The 20,739-nt window shown below is 44.6% G+C and overlaps 1 protein-coding gene across 2 annotated transcripts in view; it reads right to left on the bottom strand.

Annotated features, from left to right (window-relative positions):
* Positions 1 to 14,316, bottom strand: part of SLAMF1 (signaling lymphocytic activation molecule family member 1) — a 33,474-nt gene extending 19,158 nt beyond the window's left edge. Inside the window, exons 1-3 of one of the 2 annotated variants that reach the window (XM_080824953.1) lie at positions 13,742 to 13,924; positions 6,122 to 6,460; positions 3,974 to 4,261 (exon numbers count right to left, since the gene is read on the bottom strand). In XM_080824953.1, the coding sequence (XP_080681079.1) occupies positions 3,974 to 4,261; positions 6,122 to 6,460; positions 13,742 to 13,817 (703 nt within the window). In that variant the 5' untranslated portion in view covers positions 13,818 to 13,924. Of the gene's footprint in view, positions 1 to 3,973; positions 4,262 to 6,121; positions 6,461 to 13,741 lie in introns of both variants that reach the window. The other variant, XM_080824954.1, reaches the window with a different exon arrangement.
* Between the last annotated feature and the right edge of the window lie 6,423 nt (positions 14,317 to 20,739).

The raw sequence follows: 20,739 nt of genomic DNA on the forward strand, positions 1-20,739 counted from the left end.
AAAATGGCATGGCGAAGAGACCTTTAATGAACCCTCAGACCCCACCACTTCATCCCAAGGCAGGAAAGTCCCTTGTAATGAAGTCTTCACTAAACTAATGGTCACTGCTTTGGTCCAGGCCTTGTCATCTCCTGTTGGATCACTGCAATGGTGGCTCTTCCCCACAACTAGTTTCTCTTTCTTCTGCCTCTGCCCTGCCCCCACCTATTGTCTACACCACTGAATTTTCTCTCTGAAAACAAAGCTGATCATGTTACTCCTCCACCTAAAGGGCTTTATTACTTCCTGCCTACAGGATAATACAGGACAAGGCCCAGCTGCCTCTGCTTTCCCCTCGGCCTGGAATGTCTTTCTTTTATCTGCTTGGGTAATTTCTGTTTATTCTCCAAAATCCAGTTTATGTCACATCCTCTGTGCTGCTCTCTCTGATTCCTCCAGAGAGTGTCCGTCATTGTTCCCTCTTTTTACTTCCATTTTGCCCATCACACCACACAATTTCAGATCAGTTATTTACAGAAACTATCTTTTTCCTTCAGGGCAAGGATCATGTCTTTTTTGGTCTTGGTGCACTCAGCCCCTAGCACAATGTTGGAATGCGGGAGAAGCTCAGTAAGAGTTTTGTCAAACTAAGCACAGTATTTTAAGAGTTAGTAATATTCATTTTCAAACACAAATCAATAAACTAATAAAACTCTGCTTTCTGTCTTTAGGCAGCCTAGTGTACTGGGAATGACATGCCACAGACCAGCTATGTGATTTCTGATGTGCTGTGGTCTCTCGTCCTTGCAGGCAGGGAGGAGGGACCTCCATTTGTGTTATGGATTGAATTATGTTCCTCCCAAAATTCATCTGTTGAAGTCCTCAGAATGTGACCTTATTTGGAAGCAGGGTCTTTAAAGAGGTAATCAAGTTAAAATGACGTCAGCAGGGTAGTGCTATGAGCTGTACCGTATCCTTCCCAAATTCGTATGTTGAAGCCCTAACCCTTAGTATCTCAGAATGTGAAGATAGGATCTTAAAATATGTGATTAAGTTAAAATGAAGCCATTAGAGTAGGTCCTGATTCGATCTTACCAGTGTCCCTATAAGAAGAGGAAATCTGGGGATGCCTGGGTGGCTCAGTTGGTAAAGCGGCTGCCTTCGGCTCAGGTCATGATCCCAGCGTCCTGGAATCGAGTCCCACATCGGGCTCCTTGCTCGGCGGGGAGCCTGCTTCTCCCTCTGCCTCTGCCTGCCACTCTGTCTGCCTGTGCTTGCTCGCTCGCTCTCTAACAAATAAATAAATTTAAATTAAAAAAAAAAAAAGAGGAAATCTGGACACACAAGGAGGCACCAGGATGCGTAGGCACAGAGGACAGACCATATAGAGACACAGCAAGGAGGCAGCCTTCTGCCGGCCAAGGAGAGAAGCCTCGGGGGTGGGGGGGCGGGGAACCAAACAGCCCTGCCAACACTTGATCTCAGACTTCCAGCCTCCAGAATTGTGAGAAAATGAATTTCTGTTGCTCAAGCATCTAGTCTGCCATGTTCTGTTATGGCTGCCCTAGTTACAGGGTGGCCCTAATCCAATATGATCCATGTTCTTTTTTTTTTTTTTTTAAGATTTTATTTATTTATTTGACAGAGACAGAGACCACAAGTAGGCAGAGAGGCAGGCAGAGAGAGGAAGGGAAGCAGGCTCCCCGCCAAGCAGAGAGCCCGATGTGGGGCTCGATCCCAGGACCCTGGAATCATGACCTGAGCCAAAGGCAGAGGCTTTAACCCACTGAGCCACCCAGGCGCCCCTGATGCATGTTCTTATAAGAAGGGGGAATTTGAACGGAGATATGCTTCAAGGGAAGGCAGTGTGAAGAGACAGAAGAAGACAGCCACCTGCCAGCCCCAGAGAGGGGCCTCCACAGACCCCTCCCTCACAGCCTCAGAAGGAACCAGCCCTGCCAACACTTTAACCTCCAGACTGTGAGACCATAAGTTTTGGGTGTTTCAGCCTCCCCATTTATGATGCTTTGTCCCAGCAGCCCCAGCAGGCTAATACTCATTGTAATCTTTTGTTAGCACTTCTTATGAATGTAGTGCAAACTGAATCATAGAATATGGACTCTGGACAGGACTTCACTAGGTCACCCTCTTCATTTTACAGATGATGGAACAGGGGCCCAAGACAGTGAAAAGGCTGCCTCATGTCAGGTGCTTTCTCCTAACGACTGACAGGAGATCCTGATGGGGTTTATCACGGCCCCATGTTTCTATTCTTCATGTTCCTTCACGCCTCGTAGGAGCCTGCTCCATACTCAATAAGTCTGGTCATGCTGTGTGTACTTGGTCCTTCACGTAGCCTAGGTAAGTAAGAGTATCTTCATGTTTTTTAGAATGTCCTGAGCCAAGTGCCCCTGGTGAAGCTTCATGAGCTATCAAGACTTTGGAATGCACTAATGAAATTCTTCTTAAACCACACTGAGAAGCATGAAGAGAGTTCTCCTTTTTTTGAGATAGGCCAGGGTAAAACACTGGATGGCCTGTCTTTGTTCTAAGACAGTTGCTATAATCACAGAAGACTGTGCCCCCAAGAAAAAACCCTATGATTTTTGTGCATTAATCTCTTCCACTAGCTCCTGTGAGGATTCCAGGGTCAGACAGCTCAGCTCTGTTACCTGCTCTGTGTGTGCCTTTTTGATATCTTTCTCTCCTCATCTATAAAGTGGGAATACTAATACTATTTGGTTGCTGTGAGGATTAAATGAGATGCTACCTAAGTGGCACTTAGTAAACCATTAAGGTCTGTCAGTTGTTATTATTTTAGATAAAGAATCTAAGTCTTAGACAGGTTAAGTGACCTTATTCTTGTAAGTAAACAGAGCAGCATTGCATCAGGGTTCCTGGAGGCCACCTTCTAAAACTCTACAAAGCCTCCTCCATGGACACCAGGTCTACACTGGGCTGAAGTCTCCTTGGAAGGATTCCTGTTCCCTGTAGTGGATGCAGGAAGGAGAATGTCAGGGCATAAGTAATGCTTTGAAGCCTAGAACCCACGTCCTTCTGTCCCTGAACCCACCTGTCTATCCTGCTTCCAACCTCAGATGGTTACTTAATCAGCCTTCTGTTCCTTTTGATAGCAGAATAATGATGTTTTTCCTGGAGAATGAGCAGTCAGAAGGTGTAGGTTCAGGTGCTGATTCTACTGCTTATAATTTGAAGAAACTTGAGCAGGTACTTAAATGCTACAACCTTCAAGTTCCCCATCTGTACAATGAAGATGATGATAACACGTATATGGTATGGCTATTGTGAGGATCAAAAGAGATCATAGCATAGAAAGTGCTCGGCCAATAACAGAGTACTATATGATTTGTTATTATCCCCAAACTTCACAGTCCAGGTCTCGGTCCAAGAGCTGACTCCCCTGGCCTTCTGACTTGCCATGAGAGTCACAGTCCATTCCATAAAATGTGGCCCTTCATTATATCCTGCTTTTCATTATTGAGCAAATGTTTCAAGTTTTATCTTTAGAACGTGTTGCTGGAATGCAGAGATCATGTATCACATCCCTGCCCCATTTCTGTGCATGGGTGGTCAACAGTACTTATTGATGGTGCAGACCTGTCCCACCACTAGTGGAGTATGGACAGGGGAGTCGGGACCTGCCACCTACACTCTCTCACCCAGCTATCCTTGGGGCTTGGAGTCAAGACAGGAGGGGAGAGGAAGAATCACAACTGGGAGGTCTGCACTCTGGGTCTGGCTCCATCATTTCTTATCATTGTCCTCAAGTGTGAACCAAGCATAATGCCAACCTGGTGGTTATGAGCAGAGGACATTCACTGAATGCACATGAGGAGGCTTTATCAACTATAGAGAAAACAGAAAGTGTTTTACCAAGGTGGAGGCCACGGCTGTGGGAGCAGATCATTTAGTCCAGGTGAGGACTGAGCCCATATCCTCAATGTGCCACGCCCACCCCCACCAGGGCACTCACCTGAAGATTCTAGCCTGCACTGGGACTTCGGGGCGAAGGTCTGTGAGCGGTTGCTGATGGGGTTGCTCACGGTGCAGACGTAGACGTTGTTGACATTCTGAGGGCCGAGGTTGAGATGCAGGAGGTGAGAACTGTTGTTGGCTGGGATCAGTGGGTCAGTAGCCATTTCCTCACTCCAGCTGTAAACCACGTAGTCTCCCTTCTCCACGTCGCAGGCCAGTATCAAGCTGCAGTTCCCATCCCCCTGGGTCAAGTTCAACACCTTAATTTCCGGAGTGGAGACCTGCTCTGTCAAGAGGGGGAGGAAGGAAGCCATCACCAAAGGGAACCCCCTGGGATTCTAACGTGACCTTCTTGTTAGAAGAAAATACAGCCTAATGCTATTTTTCCCTCCCTGTGGGTGTGCAGTGTGATTTATTTGCAGTGGCGATCTGCTGGTTCCCCCAAATCCCTCTCTCTCTACTATACTCTTTCCCAGTATGACCTCAGGACAAAATAGGGAAAAATCATTTATCTTTTAGTCCCCTCCCACCACTACTGTTAAGGAATCTTCTTGTTCTTGGTGATGCTCCCAATCTTCTGTTTTTCACCTGTGGCATTTTCTGCAAACTAATCCTGCATGGTTTAATTGTGACCTGAAAGAATGACATAGTGGCGGGGTTTTACCTGGAGTGTGTGGGTGGGTGGGTATGTGTCTGAGTGCGTGTCTATGTGACTGTGTGTGTGTATGTGTGTATGTGTGTCCGTGTGGGTGTGTGGAGGGGACCGGGGGAGAGCTCACTCTAATCTATGAAATAGCAAAGGCACGTAAGCAAGTTGTACTTATTTAACAACTACTGTACAATGGACATGATTCTGGAATTTTACATTTATCATTGTCTTTAATCTCAACAACTTTCTCAACAATTATAACCTTAGTTACACTAAGGAGTTAGTACTCCCATTTTACAGGTGAGGAAATGGAGTCCCAGAGAAGTGGAGTGTCTCATATAATATCCCTTAAGCTGAGATCAGAACGTAAGGCTGTCCAGCTCTGAAACCCGATCTCTTTCTTGGACTTGAGAAGAATATCATGGTTGCAGAGACTGTGTCTTCCAAGGTAAGAGTTTATGTGACAAGATGTGACAAAGGCAGTGAACTGTTCTAGAAAATGCATGATGTGTCAACACTAGGGCCACTATTGGAGTAGTCAGAGCTCTCTGTACCTGGCAGAGGGCTGAGGGGAGTCTGCATACACTATGTGGAGGAAGGGGGATGCTGGGACTAAGGCAAGAGTGAGGAGGATATTGCCATCTTTCCTGTAGGCACCTGAGGATTTCAAAGAAATGCTGGGTAGGTGGGGCTCTCTGTCCCATCTCAAAGACAAGGAAGTCTCTCTGTGAGAAAGCAGGACAACCCACATGGCTGTTGTCAGGATTCCCGGAAATTCAGAGTCTCTGGGTCTAAGAGATGCAAAATCTGGCTGCATTCCAGAAAGGTTGGCAGCTAAAGAGGCTCAAAAAAGCACTGGCCTTGGGTTCAGATGGACCTAGATTCTGGTTTAAACTTTGCAGCTAAGTGACTTTATAACCAGAGCCTCTGTTTCAATGAGGAAAAGGTGCCTTTTCACCAGGTAGATGCGGTCGCACGGGGTGTGCGAGCAGTGCATGGGCTGATTCAGCTCTCCTCTTCCTGGGCCCCCATGTGGGGAACCACCCACAAGGACTCGTGAAAACACAAGCCAACCACTTCTCCCTGGATTTCAGTGTCCTCATCAACAGAAAACAGGTTGGGTTAGATCTGTGGTATTCAAACATTTTAAAAATCGAGGGGAAAAACCCTTTTTTTCAAACCAAGTCTTATTTGCAAATTGAGGCTCTTGGGGCCACAGGCCCTGTAGTCCATAGGCAGCTGGGTCCTTGTCTTTGGGAAATGGGGTAGGGCTAACTAGTGCTAGTCAACTACCAGCAGTGAGCGATTTGGACGAAAAAGACTTGTGAATCTCTGAAACCTCTTCCTAAAGCACAGTTTAAAGACCCTGGACTAGGTGATCTTTCAAGTTGCGCCCAACCCTGGATACCCTTGCTTCTGAGAGACGCCTAAATCTTAAGTAAGGAATGATTTTGGGTGCCCCCCTCCCCATGCAGACTGCGGAAGCCCCAGTACTACCATAGAGCTTCAGCTGCAGACAAAAGTGTCGAACTGAAAAGTTCTCCTCCAGGGTCATGAAGTACCAGCCCTCATTTTCCTTCCTGCTTTCCAGGATCCCCAGACTCAGGTTTTCCAGATGAAAGGTATAGCCATTTTCCAGATAGCGTGGAGACCCCCCTTCGGGCAGATCCAGGGACGCTATTTTCTTCTTGACACTGTTTCCCGGTGATTCTGCTCGGGTGACAAGGATGTGGACGCTCTTGTTCATGCTCTTACTTATGCCTCCGGATGCCAAGGACAGCAGCACACTGCTTCCCAACTGCCCAGGCATCTCTGGGCAGTTCAGCAAGCTCTCACCTGTGTGAGGAAGAAGAAGAAAGTCTGTGATTGGAGAGCTCTTTGAGAATCTCATCCTCTCTGTGCATCAGGAATGAGATTGAAGGTGCTTGCTCCTCCTCTCAGGCTCTCCCTGGGGTTGCCAGGTCCCTAGTAGCCTATAGGAATGGTAATAACAGCCCTACTATATTCTTAATATTTGAAAAATCCCCATGGAAATCTTAAAATTACTTACAAAGGAGATGTACAGACCAACTAGGACAGTGGGTTCCTTTGACTGGAAGAGAATTCTATCAACTCAGATTTATAGTGAAGGCACAGAGAAGTTAAGACGTAGAGAAGTTAAATGACATCCCTGAAATCACATAACCAGTAACTGGACTAGAAACCAGGTCTGCTCATTCCTTGACTAGACTTCTTACCACCACTGGGTACCTAGTATGAAGGGCAGAAAGCAACTGGAGCAGATTCTGAGCTCGTGAGTCTAGGAGACCAAGGCTACAGAGCTTCATTTCAGATAAAGAAGAAAAAGTCTGAGGGATGTGGAGCTAGGAGCGTGGTGAGCCCGGCGTTCAAACTGAGGAACTCTTGCTCTCAAAAAGACCATAAGACGGTTCCTAATATCAAGGATGAGGGGTGCCTGGGTGGCTCAATGGGTTAAGGCCTCTGCTTTTGGCTCCGGTCATGATCCCAGGGTCCTGGGATGGAGCCCCTCATCGCATTGCATCGGGCTCTCTGCTCAGCAGGGAGCCTGCTTCCTCCTCTCTCTCTACCTGCCTTTCTGACTACTCGTGATCTCTGTCTGTCAAATAAATAAATAAAACCTTAAAAAAAAAGGGTGAGAAATTATTTAATTTCTCTTTTTCAAAAGAGCTGAGCCAACAACAACAACCACAACCACCACCACAACAACAACACAAAACCACACATACACACAAAACCCCACCCTTTCAGATCACTGTAAGAGATCCTACTGCTGACTATCTAACACCTCCTCTCTCCTCAAACCCATGGCCTCTGCTGATGACTCTGCTTCTCACTGAACTGAAAATGCAGAAGAAATGAGAAGAGAAGTTCCTACCGACCCAGCTGGATGGTCTATGCCCCCATTAAGGTAGCCTCTTCCGTCATGGAACACTCACCCACCTCAGGCCTTTGCTCTTGCAATAGCCCCCACCCTTTGCACCATCAGCTTTATTACTGGTGTAGAATGTTGTGGGTTATTTCCATCAACACACAATATACCAACCTGTAACTTCCCTCATCTTACAAACCCCTCCCCTGACCCCAGGTTCATCCCTAGCGGCTGCCTCATTTCTCTCTTTTCCCTTATTGCAAAGTCCTTTAATGTGTGTTTATATTTTCTGTTTCTGTTTCCTGACTCATTTTTCCTGTACCCACTTTCAGCAGGTGCTCTTCCCTACTACTCACTGGAACCACCCTTATCAAGGTCACTGTGTGCGCCATAGTGCCGAGTCTATTCTCCATCCTCATCTTGCTTTCTCAGGAGCACTTGACGTGGTTCGTCACTCCCTCTTTGAAGCACTGCCTTCACTCAACCCCTGGAATACCACTTTCCTGGTTTCCTTCCTATTTCGTTGGCTACTCCTTCTCAGTCTCCCTGACTGGAACCTGCTGCTCTTAAAGATCTCTAAATACTGGCGCATCCTGGGACACGGTACTCAGACCCCCTCTCTCCCAGCCATGCTCATCCAGTTGCGTGGGTTAACATACATCTGCAATGCCCTCGAGATGTATCTCGCACCCAAACTGCCCACGTGGATCTGTATTTGGAGGTCAAAAGGGAATTGCAAACTTAGCAAAGGAACTCTTGGCTCCATAGCCCCTCCCACCAACATTACAACTCCCCCAGATTCTGAGACCAAAACGTTTGGAATCATCCTTGATTCCTTTCCTTCTTTCATACTCCATATCGAGTCTATCAACAACTCCTGTTGGCTCTACCTTCAGGATATGTCTGCAATCCTAACACCTCCAACCTCCTTCATTTCTGCCACTGTCACCACAGCCTTACACGGCCATTGGCTTCCAACTAATCTTCTGGCATTTGTACAGTAGACCGACTCATCTTTCAAACCTATGCCAGATTTTGTCTCTCTCCTGCTTTGAAACTTCCAGGGATTTCTAGCAACCATAGAGGAAATAGCCACAGGCCTTGTTATGGCTTCAAAGACTCTGAGTAACCCCGTCCCTGACCCTTCTACTGCCCTCTCTCTCCACTCACTGAGCTATGGTCATACTGGCTCAGACACCTCATCAAGAACATTCCCACATCAGAGCTTCTGTTGTTCTCTGGATATCTTTTTCTTTATATATCTGGGTAGCTCACTCCCTCACTTTATTTTAGATTTCTGCTCAAGGAGTTATCTCCTCTGAGAAACTTGTTCTCACCATCCTGTACAAAATAAGTGCCCCTCCTGATTGCACACTTACCCCTGTCTGAAGATACATCATGTTTTATTCTATTTTATTTTTGTGTTCCTGGCTAGGATGCAAACTCTTCAAAAGGAAGAATTTCATTCTGTTCATAGTTTTGTGTCTAGGACCTACAACAATAGTTGGTGTATGGTAGGCTTTTAATAAATATCTATTCAAAATATGAGTGCAGAAAGCTACATTACCTGACTCAAATCTCTCTTATTTAGCTTTGCCCAATATGTAACTGAACTTACCCATAAGCTAAATCTCATAAATGGAGCCCATGACTCAGAGAACATAGATTGCTTTAGTTGATAAGGAAGCCAGAGAAGTAAAACAAAATTGCCTGCTTGAGTAGTGCAACCGCCTAGAAAGGACACCATTGACTTGTGGCTCACGTGGGTTGTTGGAGAACTGGACAAACTTGTCCAGATGTTCTTGATACCAAAATGCTCTGAAATCCATAAAGGGCCCAGCTAGTATCAGGCTAGAGATCCAGAAATTGGGAGAAAACAATAGGCAGTCCACTTGGGCGAAATTAGAGTGAGATTGGTGGAGACTCGTAACGATGAAGGGAAAGTGAGGGGAAGGGAGGATATAAGATGGCATCGGGAGGGGCCCCCATACCACCACCACCACCACCACCAAAGAAACCGATGAAAGAAAATAGGAAGGGAAAGAGAAAAAAGAAAAGAAGGAGCAGATGAGAGGTCAGGCTGAGTGGTATCTGCACACTCACGCACGGGGAGTGGGATCGAAACTCGGTCAACAAGAAACCCTCACACCCTGCAACCCACATGAAGAATGGTGATCTCACAACTGAGTGCGTGTGAGTGGCTGGGTCTGGAAGGGGTACTAGAAACCAGCACCAGCTAAGCACAAGTGGAAAAACAAGTGGGGACTTTAAAGTGGTTCAGAGAACCCTTCAAGTGGAGTCCCCACTCCTGAAACATCCTACGGCCTGATGCGACTTTTCCAGTGGGGCCGTGATTCAGTCAACCCTGTTTGCTCAAGAGTCTGGAGGAAACATTCGTAGCCATTAACACCAACTCGTTTTCTTCAAGGGTAATTCTAGTTAGAAAGTAGAGTGATTCACATGGGCCCATGGATATTTTCCTGAAATGAGCCCCATGTGGCCAACCCTTCTCAAGATGGGATTCTACCTAATGATAACCACCCGCTTTGTTCTGCCAGGTCATGACACGCTCACATGGCCTCACGCCATCTTGCCATAGCTTTCAGGGAGAGGATGCGGGCAGGTCTTACAAGGCCTCACACTGCTTACAGCAGAGCCAGGCCCCAGAAGAGACGTTTGTTCTTTGACCTGCACTCCCAAGAGCCATTCTCTTCCCAACCTCCTGCCCGTTCCTTGATGCTCCTGAGTCTTTCTGAGTCAGAGGACTTGCATCTGCATGCCCCGGGCTGACTCCCGGTTACTGCCCTCTATTTCCCTGACTAACTCCTTCCGTCCCGTCTCTGCCTCTGAACCCTAGCCTCCTCTAGGCCTCCCTGCTTTGTGCCTCCAGTGCCTTATGATGTCCCCTTCATATCACTCCTTGCAGTTTTAACTCTGATTCTTTGCCTGTCACCCTTACTCAAGAATAAGCTTCTGTGAGTAGTGACTGTGTCTGTTTGTCCACTTAGAGTCCTTACACCCACCCGGGACACAGTAGAAACTCATTAAAACCATGCTGCTCAAGAGAATGAAAAACTGAGTGAGTGAGCAAATGGCTACACAGAATCTCAGAACCCTTCTCTCCAAAATCAGAATGTACTCTGTTTCGTCGTTCTAACGTCCCTAAGAAGTACAGTGTGGCTGGGAAATCATGGGGACCCTTCTCACTGCTTGCCAGGGGAGCAGATGGAAAACCCGTGGTTATGGAGCCCAGGCTTCAAGCTCAGCAGACCACTTGCCATCCTCCTGAACCCTCGCAACACCTCACCTCTACGTTGATATCTTCATCAGGAATACTCTCATCAAGTCTTATAAAAAATCCAGTGCATATATTTGGGAAGACACACAAGGAACTGGTGATAGCAGTTGTCCCGTCTCCATTGTATACCCTTCTGTACTGCTGAAGTTTTAAATAGACGTATGTGTGATACTCTTGCAATAAACAAACTAGTTAACCAAAAAACCTAAATGAAAACTTAGGTGATGAAAGAAGTTCCTATCCAGATCAAATACTTCCATGTGCCCTCTACTTCCTTCTATAGTTTTATCAACTTCTCTCACCTTTTGAATATTCCTACACTTCATTTCAATTCAGTTAAAATCAACTTACATGCTCCAATTACAGATAGCATATTCTAATTTTTACCACGGGACCTGGAGACAAATTTTAACATCCCTCCCACCCCCACCAAACACAAGTTTATCCAGGCTCATTTACTGAGGTCTCTGAAGTCAGGCGGTGTAACTACAGAGGAACTGCTAAACTTCTCTGTGGCTCTCATTCCTTCTTCTATAAAATTGTAATGGTAACAATTAAGAATTAAGTGAATAATACACATAGCACTTAGAACAGCGCCTGGTATATAGCAAATAGGCTTTACATACTATTATTATTCATTCAACAATCATTTGTGGAAGGGCTCTAATATACCAGATACTGTGTCAGGTCCTGGGCAGAGGCTGTGGATGCTCATTGTGCTTCCTCCACCCCTCGCACAATGCCTGCCACATCAGGCGTCCTTAACAGATAGTTACTCAATGGGATTGTCTAAAGCCAAACCATGGATAAAACCAATCAGCCCTGACGTTATGGTTTCCAGTCTGGTGCTGGAGATGTGAAGGTGATGGCTTTATAGCCCAGTATTAAATCTTTCGAGAAAATAGTATCCCGTATTAGATCTTTTGAGAAGCTTCGATAGACACCTTGGGATAGAATGGCCCAGTGAACAAAGATGGGCCAAATCTGGAACCCACACACTTATCCTTCATGTGTGTGAATGAGGCGGACCCACCTGGAGGAATACAACATGCCCTTGGGGCAATTCATCAGTTGTAAGAGATGCATCGCTCTGGTGGGGGATGCTCATAATAGGGAAGCTATGTTATGTGGGGGAGTGGGGGAAATCTTGGTACCTTCCGCTCATTTTTGCTGTGAACCCAAAATTTCTCCAAAAATAAAGTCTATTTTTTTAAAAAATGCCATTGAGGGAATGGAAAATTCGCTCTATTGGGGGAAGGGACATGTGGACTTTTGATTCTACAATTCTGACAGGGAATTGGGAGGCAAGCTGAGTAGAGATGGGAAGGAAAGTGGCTTCTGATTTTACAAGAATTGCACTTCTTGGTTGAGTAACTGTCATGGTTGACCTGTCCCACTTGCAAAGCATTTCCATCTGTGTTTAATTGGGGTTTCACAAAAGGGTGTGTATTTAAAAATAAAAACACTAAAAATTTTGTGCGTGTTTCAGAGAAAACGGAATGCAAGGAAGACAGACACTGCAGGTTGGGTAGACACACCCCACGGAGCTGGGCTGCTTCTTGCTGACCAGGGACCGCCAAGCCTGCATTGGAGCAGCTGCCAGCACCTGGTGCCATGGGAACACCGTGGGCCAGGCTGGCTAGCCGGCAAGTAAACACAGAGATTTAAAAAGTCCAACCCACTGTTCAACCCCATCACTCCTGATAGTCACTAAGAAATATGCCCAAATGGTAGCCACAAACGAAGTGCATCTGGGAAGGTTTGGCTTTCTCTGTGGTGGCTTAAAGTGGTTCAGTCTGGCTTTCTGAACCCTGAGCTCAATCACCCCTTCCCTAGACCTCAGAAAGCAAGAGCTCTAGGTCTGCCTGATTCTGACGGAAATGGGGGTCGAGAAAGGTCCTCTTTATCTAGGAGTCTAGCAAAAGATAGATCCCATGCGCAGCCTCTCCGACATCCCTAGAGTATCTCTGGACTTTTCCTGTAAAAGTCCTTATGGATTTGCGGTCTTGAAAACCCCAAGTGCAAAACACCCAGAGCCTCAGGATTTCCCCCCTTCCCTAATACCGCTTCCACTCCGGGCTGCCTCCCCTAGTCTAACCAGCCCCCAGGCTCTGAAACATTCCCAGTGAGCCCAAAGCCCACTTCTTGTATGGCTTTTCTTTCTCAAATACCTTTACTCATAGCCCTGATACTACTACAGAGCACCCCAGCTCACCTCCAGAAGGGACACAAACCAGAAAGGCAAGAGCAGAGCTCAGCCCCAAACCCTGTGTTGTGTGTCTGACCCTACTGCCAGAGCTCCCCAGACCCTTGAGAGTTTCCAATTTGCGTTTCCAGAAATCCTGGCCTCTCCCCCATCTCACTGCCTTGGGAGGTTCTCTTCCAGGAAAGTCGCCACCAACATGACCACACTGGAGCCACTGTCTGATCTCAACTGATGCCTGAGGTTTTCACTTCACTTCTACACTACAGCCCTTCCTTATTGTTGGACCGTGGTTCTGGTTGGGCTGCTGGCATGTGTAAGGATCCCCTTCAAGGGCAGGGAAGTAGGAGTCATCTTCTCCCAAGCTCCATCGGTCCATCTCAGCCCCTTAGCCTGGATATTTGCCGGATGCAAAAACAACCACTCAACCAGAACCTTGACCAGAACGTCCCACCCTGAGACCCTGGTCTGCAATGTTACGTGTGCCTTTGGCTGAGGGCTCCTGGTTTCCTTGGAAACTAGGATTGGTGGGGCTGAGCCTTGGCATCCAGGAACCCACAATATTCCTTCCTCTTTGGAAGAGTCAGAAGGAACTCAGAGCCAGTCCCTGAGAGAGAGGCAGCCCAACCACAGCCCCCAGCCCCTGTGACTTCTCTCCAACCATGGTCTGGCTGACTCCTGGCAGGTAATGGTGGGACTCATGTCCTCAAACAGATGAACACTCACCTGTTCCACAGCTCAGCTCAAACGCCAGGGAGAGAAACAGTAGGAAGTTCAAGGAGCGAAGCCTCTTGGGATCCATCAGCTGGCGAAGAGAGGGAAAGGAGCCCCGTGAGGAGCCCAACAGCTGCTTGCAGACGCCACGACTGAGTGCGGTCCGTGTCAGGCAGAGGTGCCTCTGCCGCCTAGTTATGCATCAGGAACCAGATGGCTTCCTGTATCACTGGGACTTTTTCTGCCCGAGTCTCGAGGATTGCTCATCTCCTTTCAGGCTTTAAATCATTTTGCTGTTCCCAAGAAGTCCGTGTCAAATGCTCGGACTGCCTAAGACGGGAAAGGAGTTCAGCAAACCCAGCCCTGAGCAGAAATTTACCCCCCTCCTCCCAACCCCAGCCTTCCCTGGTAGTTCTGTCTGGTAACCCTTCTTAGAGTGGAAAGAAGAAATGGAGGCTTGTCAGATCGGGGTCAGTTAGTTCAAGGCTGAACTTGGATGACTAAACTTTGAAGAGTTCTTATGTCTCATGTCGGATTTGCTCCGTAACTTCAGAGAACCCCTCCACATGCAGTCGGGTCCTGATGTCAAAGCCCCAGAGATACGCGGAGGGCAAGGGCGGATCAGCTGGCAGAAATCCAACTTCCCAGATGGTGCAGTGTGGTAGAATTTAGTGAGCTCTGGGTTGTGTTTGAGGGGGTACCTTTATTTCAGAGCTTGTGTCTAACTTTTTGTAGAGGGGAAGGGACTAAAACAGGCAGAAGAAAGACATACTTTTCCACGAGTTAAGCTGTAAAAATGAAAATACTGGAAAGATACTTCTACCAGTGTTCAGGAAGAGATTTTGAGAGGTCAGCTTCTTGTTTTTAAAGTCCATTTTAGGGATGCCTGGTTGGCTCAGATGGTTGAGCATCTGTCTTTGGCTCAGGTCATGATCTCCACATCTAGAATTGAGCCCCACATCTGGCTCCTGGCTCAACAGGGAGTCTGCTTCTCCCTCTGCTGCTCCCCCTGCTTGTGCTCTCTCTGTCTCTCCCACTCTCAAATGAATAAATGAAAAAAAAAAAGAAACTTAAAAAAAAAAACATTTTTTAACAGATCAGAGGCACTCTCCAATGGGCCTTCCTGAGGAAATTAAGGTTACAAGACCTGGTGATGTATGGGGACTTACTCTTTATCTTCACTGCTTTTCTCCCTCCCTCATCTGACACCCAAGCATCCTCCCCAAATACTACCTGGTGGGGTGTGGGAGCCAGCATGTACCAACTACTGAGAGCTGATTGTTAAATTTTCAGGAATCTTACAAGCTGGGTGATTGATAAATATTACCATTATTAAGAATTCTATTTATATGAATTTACTATATTTATTTAATTGTAAATGAGGGAATAATAACTAAGGGGAAAACTCAAAACTAATTACTTCCTAATTAGTTCACAACATTTTATTATTATCTATGGTCTTGAGGACATTTACATCTATTGTATCTCTATGGTGGAAATGAAATACCAGGTATCATATGGGCTCTGTATTACTTTCAATGACAGCATGTTCATAGCTTGAAATCAGCCAGGGTGGGAGCCTATTGGCAAATGATAGAATCAGAGCTCTGATTTAATGTTTTGTTGGTTTTCTGGATGTAAGAAAGTGATAAAGAAAAGGTGATGATTCAGATTAAACTTAAAAGTATATCATGACTGTAGCCTCGATGTTGTGAATAGCACACAGAATTTGAGGAAGTAGTATTCTAGGATTTAACAACCACCATCTTATTCAGCAAAAAGTCACTAATGTCACTGACCAGTAAATGAGGTTGCAATATATGTCTTTGATGTTGCATATTTCTTTAACCTAAAAAAAAAAAAAAAAAAAAAGGTGACTGGAAGCAAGAAGAGAATAGAGTGAGATATTTGAAGAGTTGAGAGAAAGAAAAAACCCCACCAACCTAGAATTCCAAATCCTGAGAAATTATCCTTCAAAAGTGAAGGAGAAACAAAGACTTTCTTGGACAAACAGAAGTTGAGGGAATGTTTTGCCAGTAGCTCTACCTTGTAAGAGATAGTCAAAGAAGTTCTTTAGGGAGAAAGAAAATTATATATGTCAGAAACTCAGATCTACATAAGGAAAGAAAGAGCATCAGACAAGGAATAAGTGAAGATAAAATAAAAGCTTATTTTTATTACTCTTAATCCATCTAAGAGATAACACATTGTTCAAAATAATAACAATAACAATGTATTCAATTATGTGTGCTTATGTATATTTCTTATGTATATATGTGCTTCTAAATGCTTATATATAAGTGAAATGAATGACAATGATACAAGGGATAGGAAAGAAGAATTAAGATTATTTTCTTATATAAGGTACTCACACTACCCATGCATGAAGCAGTATAATGTTATTTGAAAATGTGCTTGGATTGGTTGTAAATGTATATTGCAAAATCTAGAGCAACCACTAAAAAAAAGTAAAAAAAAAGAAAAAGTATGATTATGTACTAAGGAGAGAAAATGAAATCCTCATTTAAACCACAAAGGGCAGAAGAAGAGTGGAAGGCAATAATAGAAACAAAGAACAAGGGCAACAAATAGAAAAGAGTAACAGATATGGTAAATGTTTTTCTAACAATATCAAGAAACATTTTGAATGTCAATGGTCTAAATGAACCAATTAAAACACAGAGATTGTCAGAATGGATCAAAAAACAAGATCCTATTGGCTCTTGGTGGACAGCAGGGGCCATTAGAGAGGTAGATCAGGGCAAGAAGTGGCAGGATTGGCAGGTCCAGAGCCTTGTCCCTTCTGCTGCTCAGGCCTGATCTTCCTGTAGCTGGGCTGCCCACAATGCTCCCCATAGATATGTCCTTACAAGTTGGCCAGAGGCACTCACTCTTGAGACATCATGGTGGTGTACCAGTGACAGACTGGACTCAGCTACATTTGAAACTCCCAGATCTGTGCAAAAGCAGTGAGAGATGCACTGACTACAGAATTCGAAACAAATGACAAGAAGACTTCCGGCAGCAGCAAAAAAAAAGCTGTGAAAGTGAAAAAGGAATAATCTACTCTGACTGAAGCTTGAAATGCTGCATTTTCCAGGTGAAGATATGTGGGCACATGTTAGGGCAGATTGAAAACTATCTGCCCTAAATACATGTCTTATTCACAGACTAACCATGACAATAAATTGAAATATTATTCAAAAAAACAAAGCAAAACAAAAATAAAACCCAACTATGTCATCTATAAAAAACCCACTTTAAGTAAAAGACACATAAAGATCAAAAGTAAATGGATAAAGAGAAAACATGCTAACATTAATTAAAAGAAAGCAGAAGTTGCCATATTAATTTCAGACAGAGCTAACCTCAAAGAAAGGAATGTAGTTATCAGAAATAGAAGGGTATTATATAAGGACAAAGGGGTCAATTCTCCAAGAAGACATAACAATCTTTAACGCATATGTGCCTAACAACAGAGCATCAAATACATAAGGCAAAGACTGATAGAACAATGATGAGAAATAGATAAATCTGCTATCATCATTGGAGACTTCAACATCCCCCTATCAGAAATGGACAGATCCAATAGGCAGAAAATCAGGACACCACTGAATTCACACCACCACGAATCAGCTGACACCTATAGACTATTTCACCCAGTAACAGCAGAATACACATTCTTCTCAAGCTCATATGGAACATTCACCAAGATAGTCCACCTTCTGGGCCATAAGACACATCTTAATAAATTTGGAAAAATAGAAATCATACATTGTCTGCTCTCAGACCACAGAGAGATTAAACTAGAAGTCCATAGCAACAACGAAAAAAACAACAACTGGAAAATCCCAAAACATGTGGAGATTAAACAATTCACTTCCAAATAACACATGGGCCAAAGAAGAAATCTCAAGAGAAATTTTTAAATATTTTGAACAAAATGAAAATGAAAACACAACTTATCAAAATTTGTAGGATTCAGAAAAAAAGAAGCGGTGCCTAGAGGAAAATTGATAACATTGAATGCATATAATAGAAAAGAAAAGAGACCTAAAATCAATATAAGCCTTCACTTTAGGAAACTAGAAAAATAAGAGCAAGTTAGGGGCACCTGGGTGGCTCAGTGGGTTAAAACCTCTGCCTTTGGCTCAGGTCATGATCCCAGGGTCTTGGGATCGAGCCTTGCATCGGGCTCTCTGATTGGCAGGGAGCCTGCTTCCTCCTCTCTCTCTGCCTGCCTCTCTGTCTACTTGTGAGTTCTGTCTGTCAAATAAATAAATAGAATCTTGGGGCGCCTGGGTGGCTCAGTGGGTTAAAGCCACTGCCTTCGGCTCAGGTCATGATCCCAGCGTCCTGGGATCGAGCCCCGCATCGGGCTCTGCTGCTCAGCAGGGAGCCTGCTTCCTCCCTTCTCTCTCTGCCTGCCTCTCTGCCTACTTGTGATCTGTCTGTCAAACAAATAAAATTAAAAAATCTTTAAAAAAATAATAAATAGAATCTTTAAAAAAAAAAAAGAAGAGCAAATTAAAACCAGAGTAAGCAGAAGAAAAGAAATAATAAAAACTAGAGTAGAAAGCAATGAAATTGAAAACAAGATATTAATAGGGAAAAATCAATGAAAGCAAAAGCTGGTTCTTTGCAAAGACCAGAAAATTGGTAAACCTTTAGCTAGGCTAAATAAATTAAAAAAAAAAAAAAAAGAGGACACAGATCACTAATATCAGAAATGTAAGAGGGGGCATCACTACCAAACCCATGGACAAAAAAAGGACAATAAAGGAATACTATGAACAACTTCAAGCCCACAAATTTGATAACATCGGTAAAACGGATCAATCCTTGAAAGATGTAATTTGCCAGAACTCACAGATGAAATAGACAATCTAAATAAGTCTGTTTCTATTAACGAATTGAACCAACAATTAAATAACCTTCCAAATCAGAATGCATACTAACTCACTCATTCTATCCTATCTTTCTAGCTTATTCTATTCAATATCTAACTCATTCTGATATCAAAAACATCACAAGAAAAAAAACAGAGGCCAATATCTCTCATGAGCATAGTACACAAATCCTCAACAAAGTATTACCCAATCGAATTCAATAATGTATAAAAAGTGGTATGTTTCAACCACGTGGAACGTATCCCAGGCATGCAAGGCTGGTTCAACATTCAAAAATCAGTCTATCCTGTACTGTATCTGGTACACCAAGCTGTTTCCATCAGCTGTAAAGAGCAGATTTGGACAAACCCAGAACTAAAGATGTACAAGTGATAAAGCCTCACATTCATAAGTCCATTTTCAAAATCCTTTATATTCACTACCTTATTTGATCTTTATAACAGCTCTATGAGGGAAGCAGATCTGGTGGTGATGGAAAGCAGCTACTAGACCAAACTTGGGAACGCTGTCTCCAGGTCAAAACCTCTTTCTCTTTCTCTGGAGTATACTCATTATTCCCATGAATACTCAAGAAAGTAAGGAGGAAGGAAATCCTCTTAATTGAACTCCCTGGATGCCTGTAGCTTCCACCTATGTTATTTCATTAATTTTTATAATAGGAAAAAGCAGGTATAATTATCACTATTTTATAAGTTGAGGTACAGACCTGCTAAATAACTTGTCTAATGGCTCAGGGTTCCCAAAATGGAAGAACTGGATTCAAATCCTGCATTACCTGACTCCAGAGTCTCTGCTCTCTCCATTCACCATACCACTTCCATTACACTTGGCAAGAACATTAACTAATCCTTGGGTTCATGTTGGTCAATTGCCTGTTATCCATGGAACATCTGGCACAGATGAAGGTATGGGCGACAGGAGAATCCTGAGTGAGCAGTATTTCCTGCCCCTGACTTCCATCACTGGTGACAAAGCAGCACTTCCTTCCCTTTGGCTTTATGGAACCCCTTTCTGAGATTGAGGAAGACCATATGTCTATGGAAAAGAGCCTTCCCCCGATCTAAGGTAGGCTGCACAATGAGGTTATCTCCTAAACAGAAGGGTGTAACATCCCCCTAAGATTTGCTACTTTCCCTCCTGACACTTTATGGCTAAGGTTGCAGAGTGACCTGCCTGAAAGTGCCTGCGTCTGGGCTGCCCCTGAACATCCTGGCTTCCCAGCTTAAGACTGTGCTCATCAAGACCTCTGACCAAAGAGGTCCCTATAACATGAGCCAGCAACACAAGGAGGGATCTCACAGGGGCAGACCACACTACCTGGCTGCTTGGAGCCCATAATAAGCATCTCCATTGGAATAAGAAAAACAATACATAAATAAATAAATAAATAAATAAATAAATAAATAAACAAATAAATAAAACAATTAAAAAACAATAAAAACCCCACAAAACCAAAATGAAAATACAAAATTCCCCCAAATTCTGAAACATCTCCTAGGAGACCTGATTGCAAAGTCTAAAATCAGCCCGGGGAAATCACTGGAAAAAACACCGTAGCTCAGCTCTGTTGGGTGAGATGAGGAAGCCCGTGGGACAGGTGTCTGTTACAGAGACTGAGCAGACCAGTGGAGCAGACAGCCCTCCTGGGTAGGGCCTGTAGGGGTTGAAGGGCATTGAGGGTTGGGGGGATGGGGAAACCAGGTTATGAGGTGGCTTTATCCCAGACCGAGACCCAGGTTTTGCCCAACATGTTCATGCCAGTAGCCACCCTCCTGAGCAAATGGATGTACTGAGTGACCCAGGCTCAGAAAGGGAAGCTGGGGACGTGGCCCAGTGTGGCTTGTGAAGATGCCACTGGAAGTGCCTTCTGGCCTTTACCTAGCCTGTAAGGCTGAAATTGCTCTCTCCAAGGTCTTTCACATGTTTCCTACATCAGCACCTTCTCCAGGGTTCAGATCCAGGTCAGAACACTAGAATCTAGAGGTTGAGGAGAGATATCCATGGGCATCTGTAATCTGAAGTTACCTCCCCAAACTCTTGTCACTTCCACTGATGCTCCTGCTCTCCTTCCAGACCCCAGAGTCAATATGTGGGGATCTC

The sequence above is a fragment of the Martes martes genome, assembly GCF_963455335.1.
Source record: "Martes martes genome assembly, chromosome: 15".
In the NCBI taxonomy this organism is placed as follows: Eukaryota; Metazoa; Chordata; class Mammalia; order Carnivora; family Mustelidae; genus Martes; species Martes martes.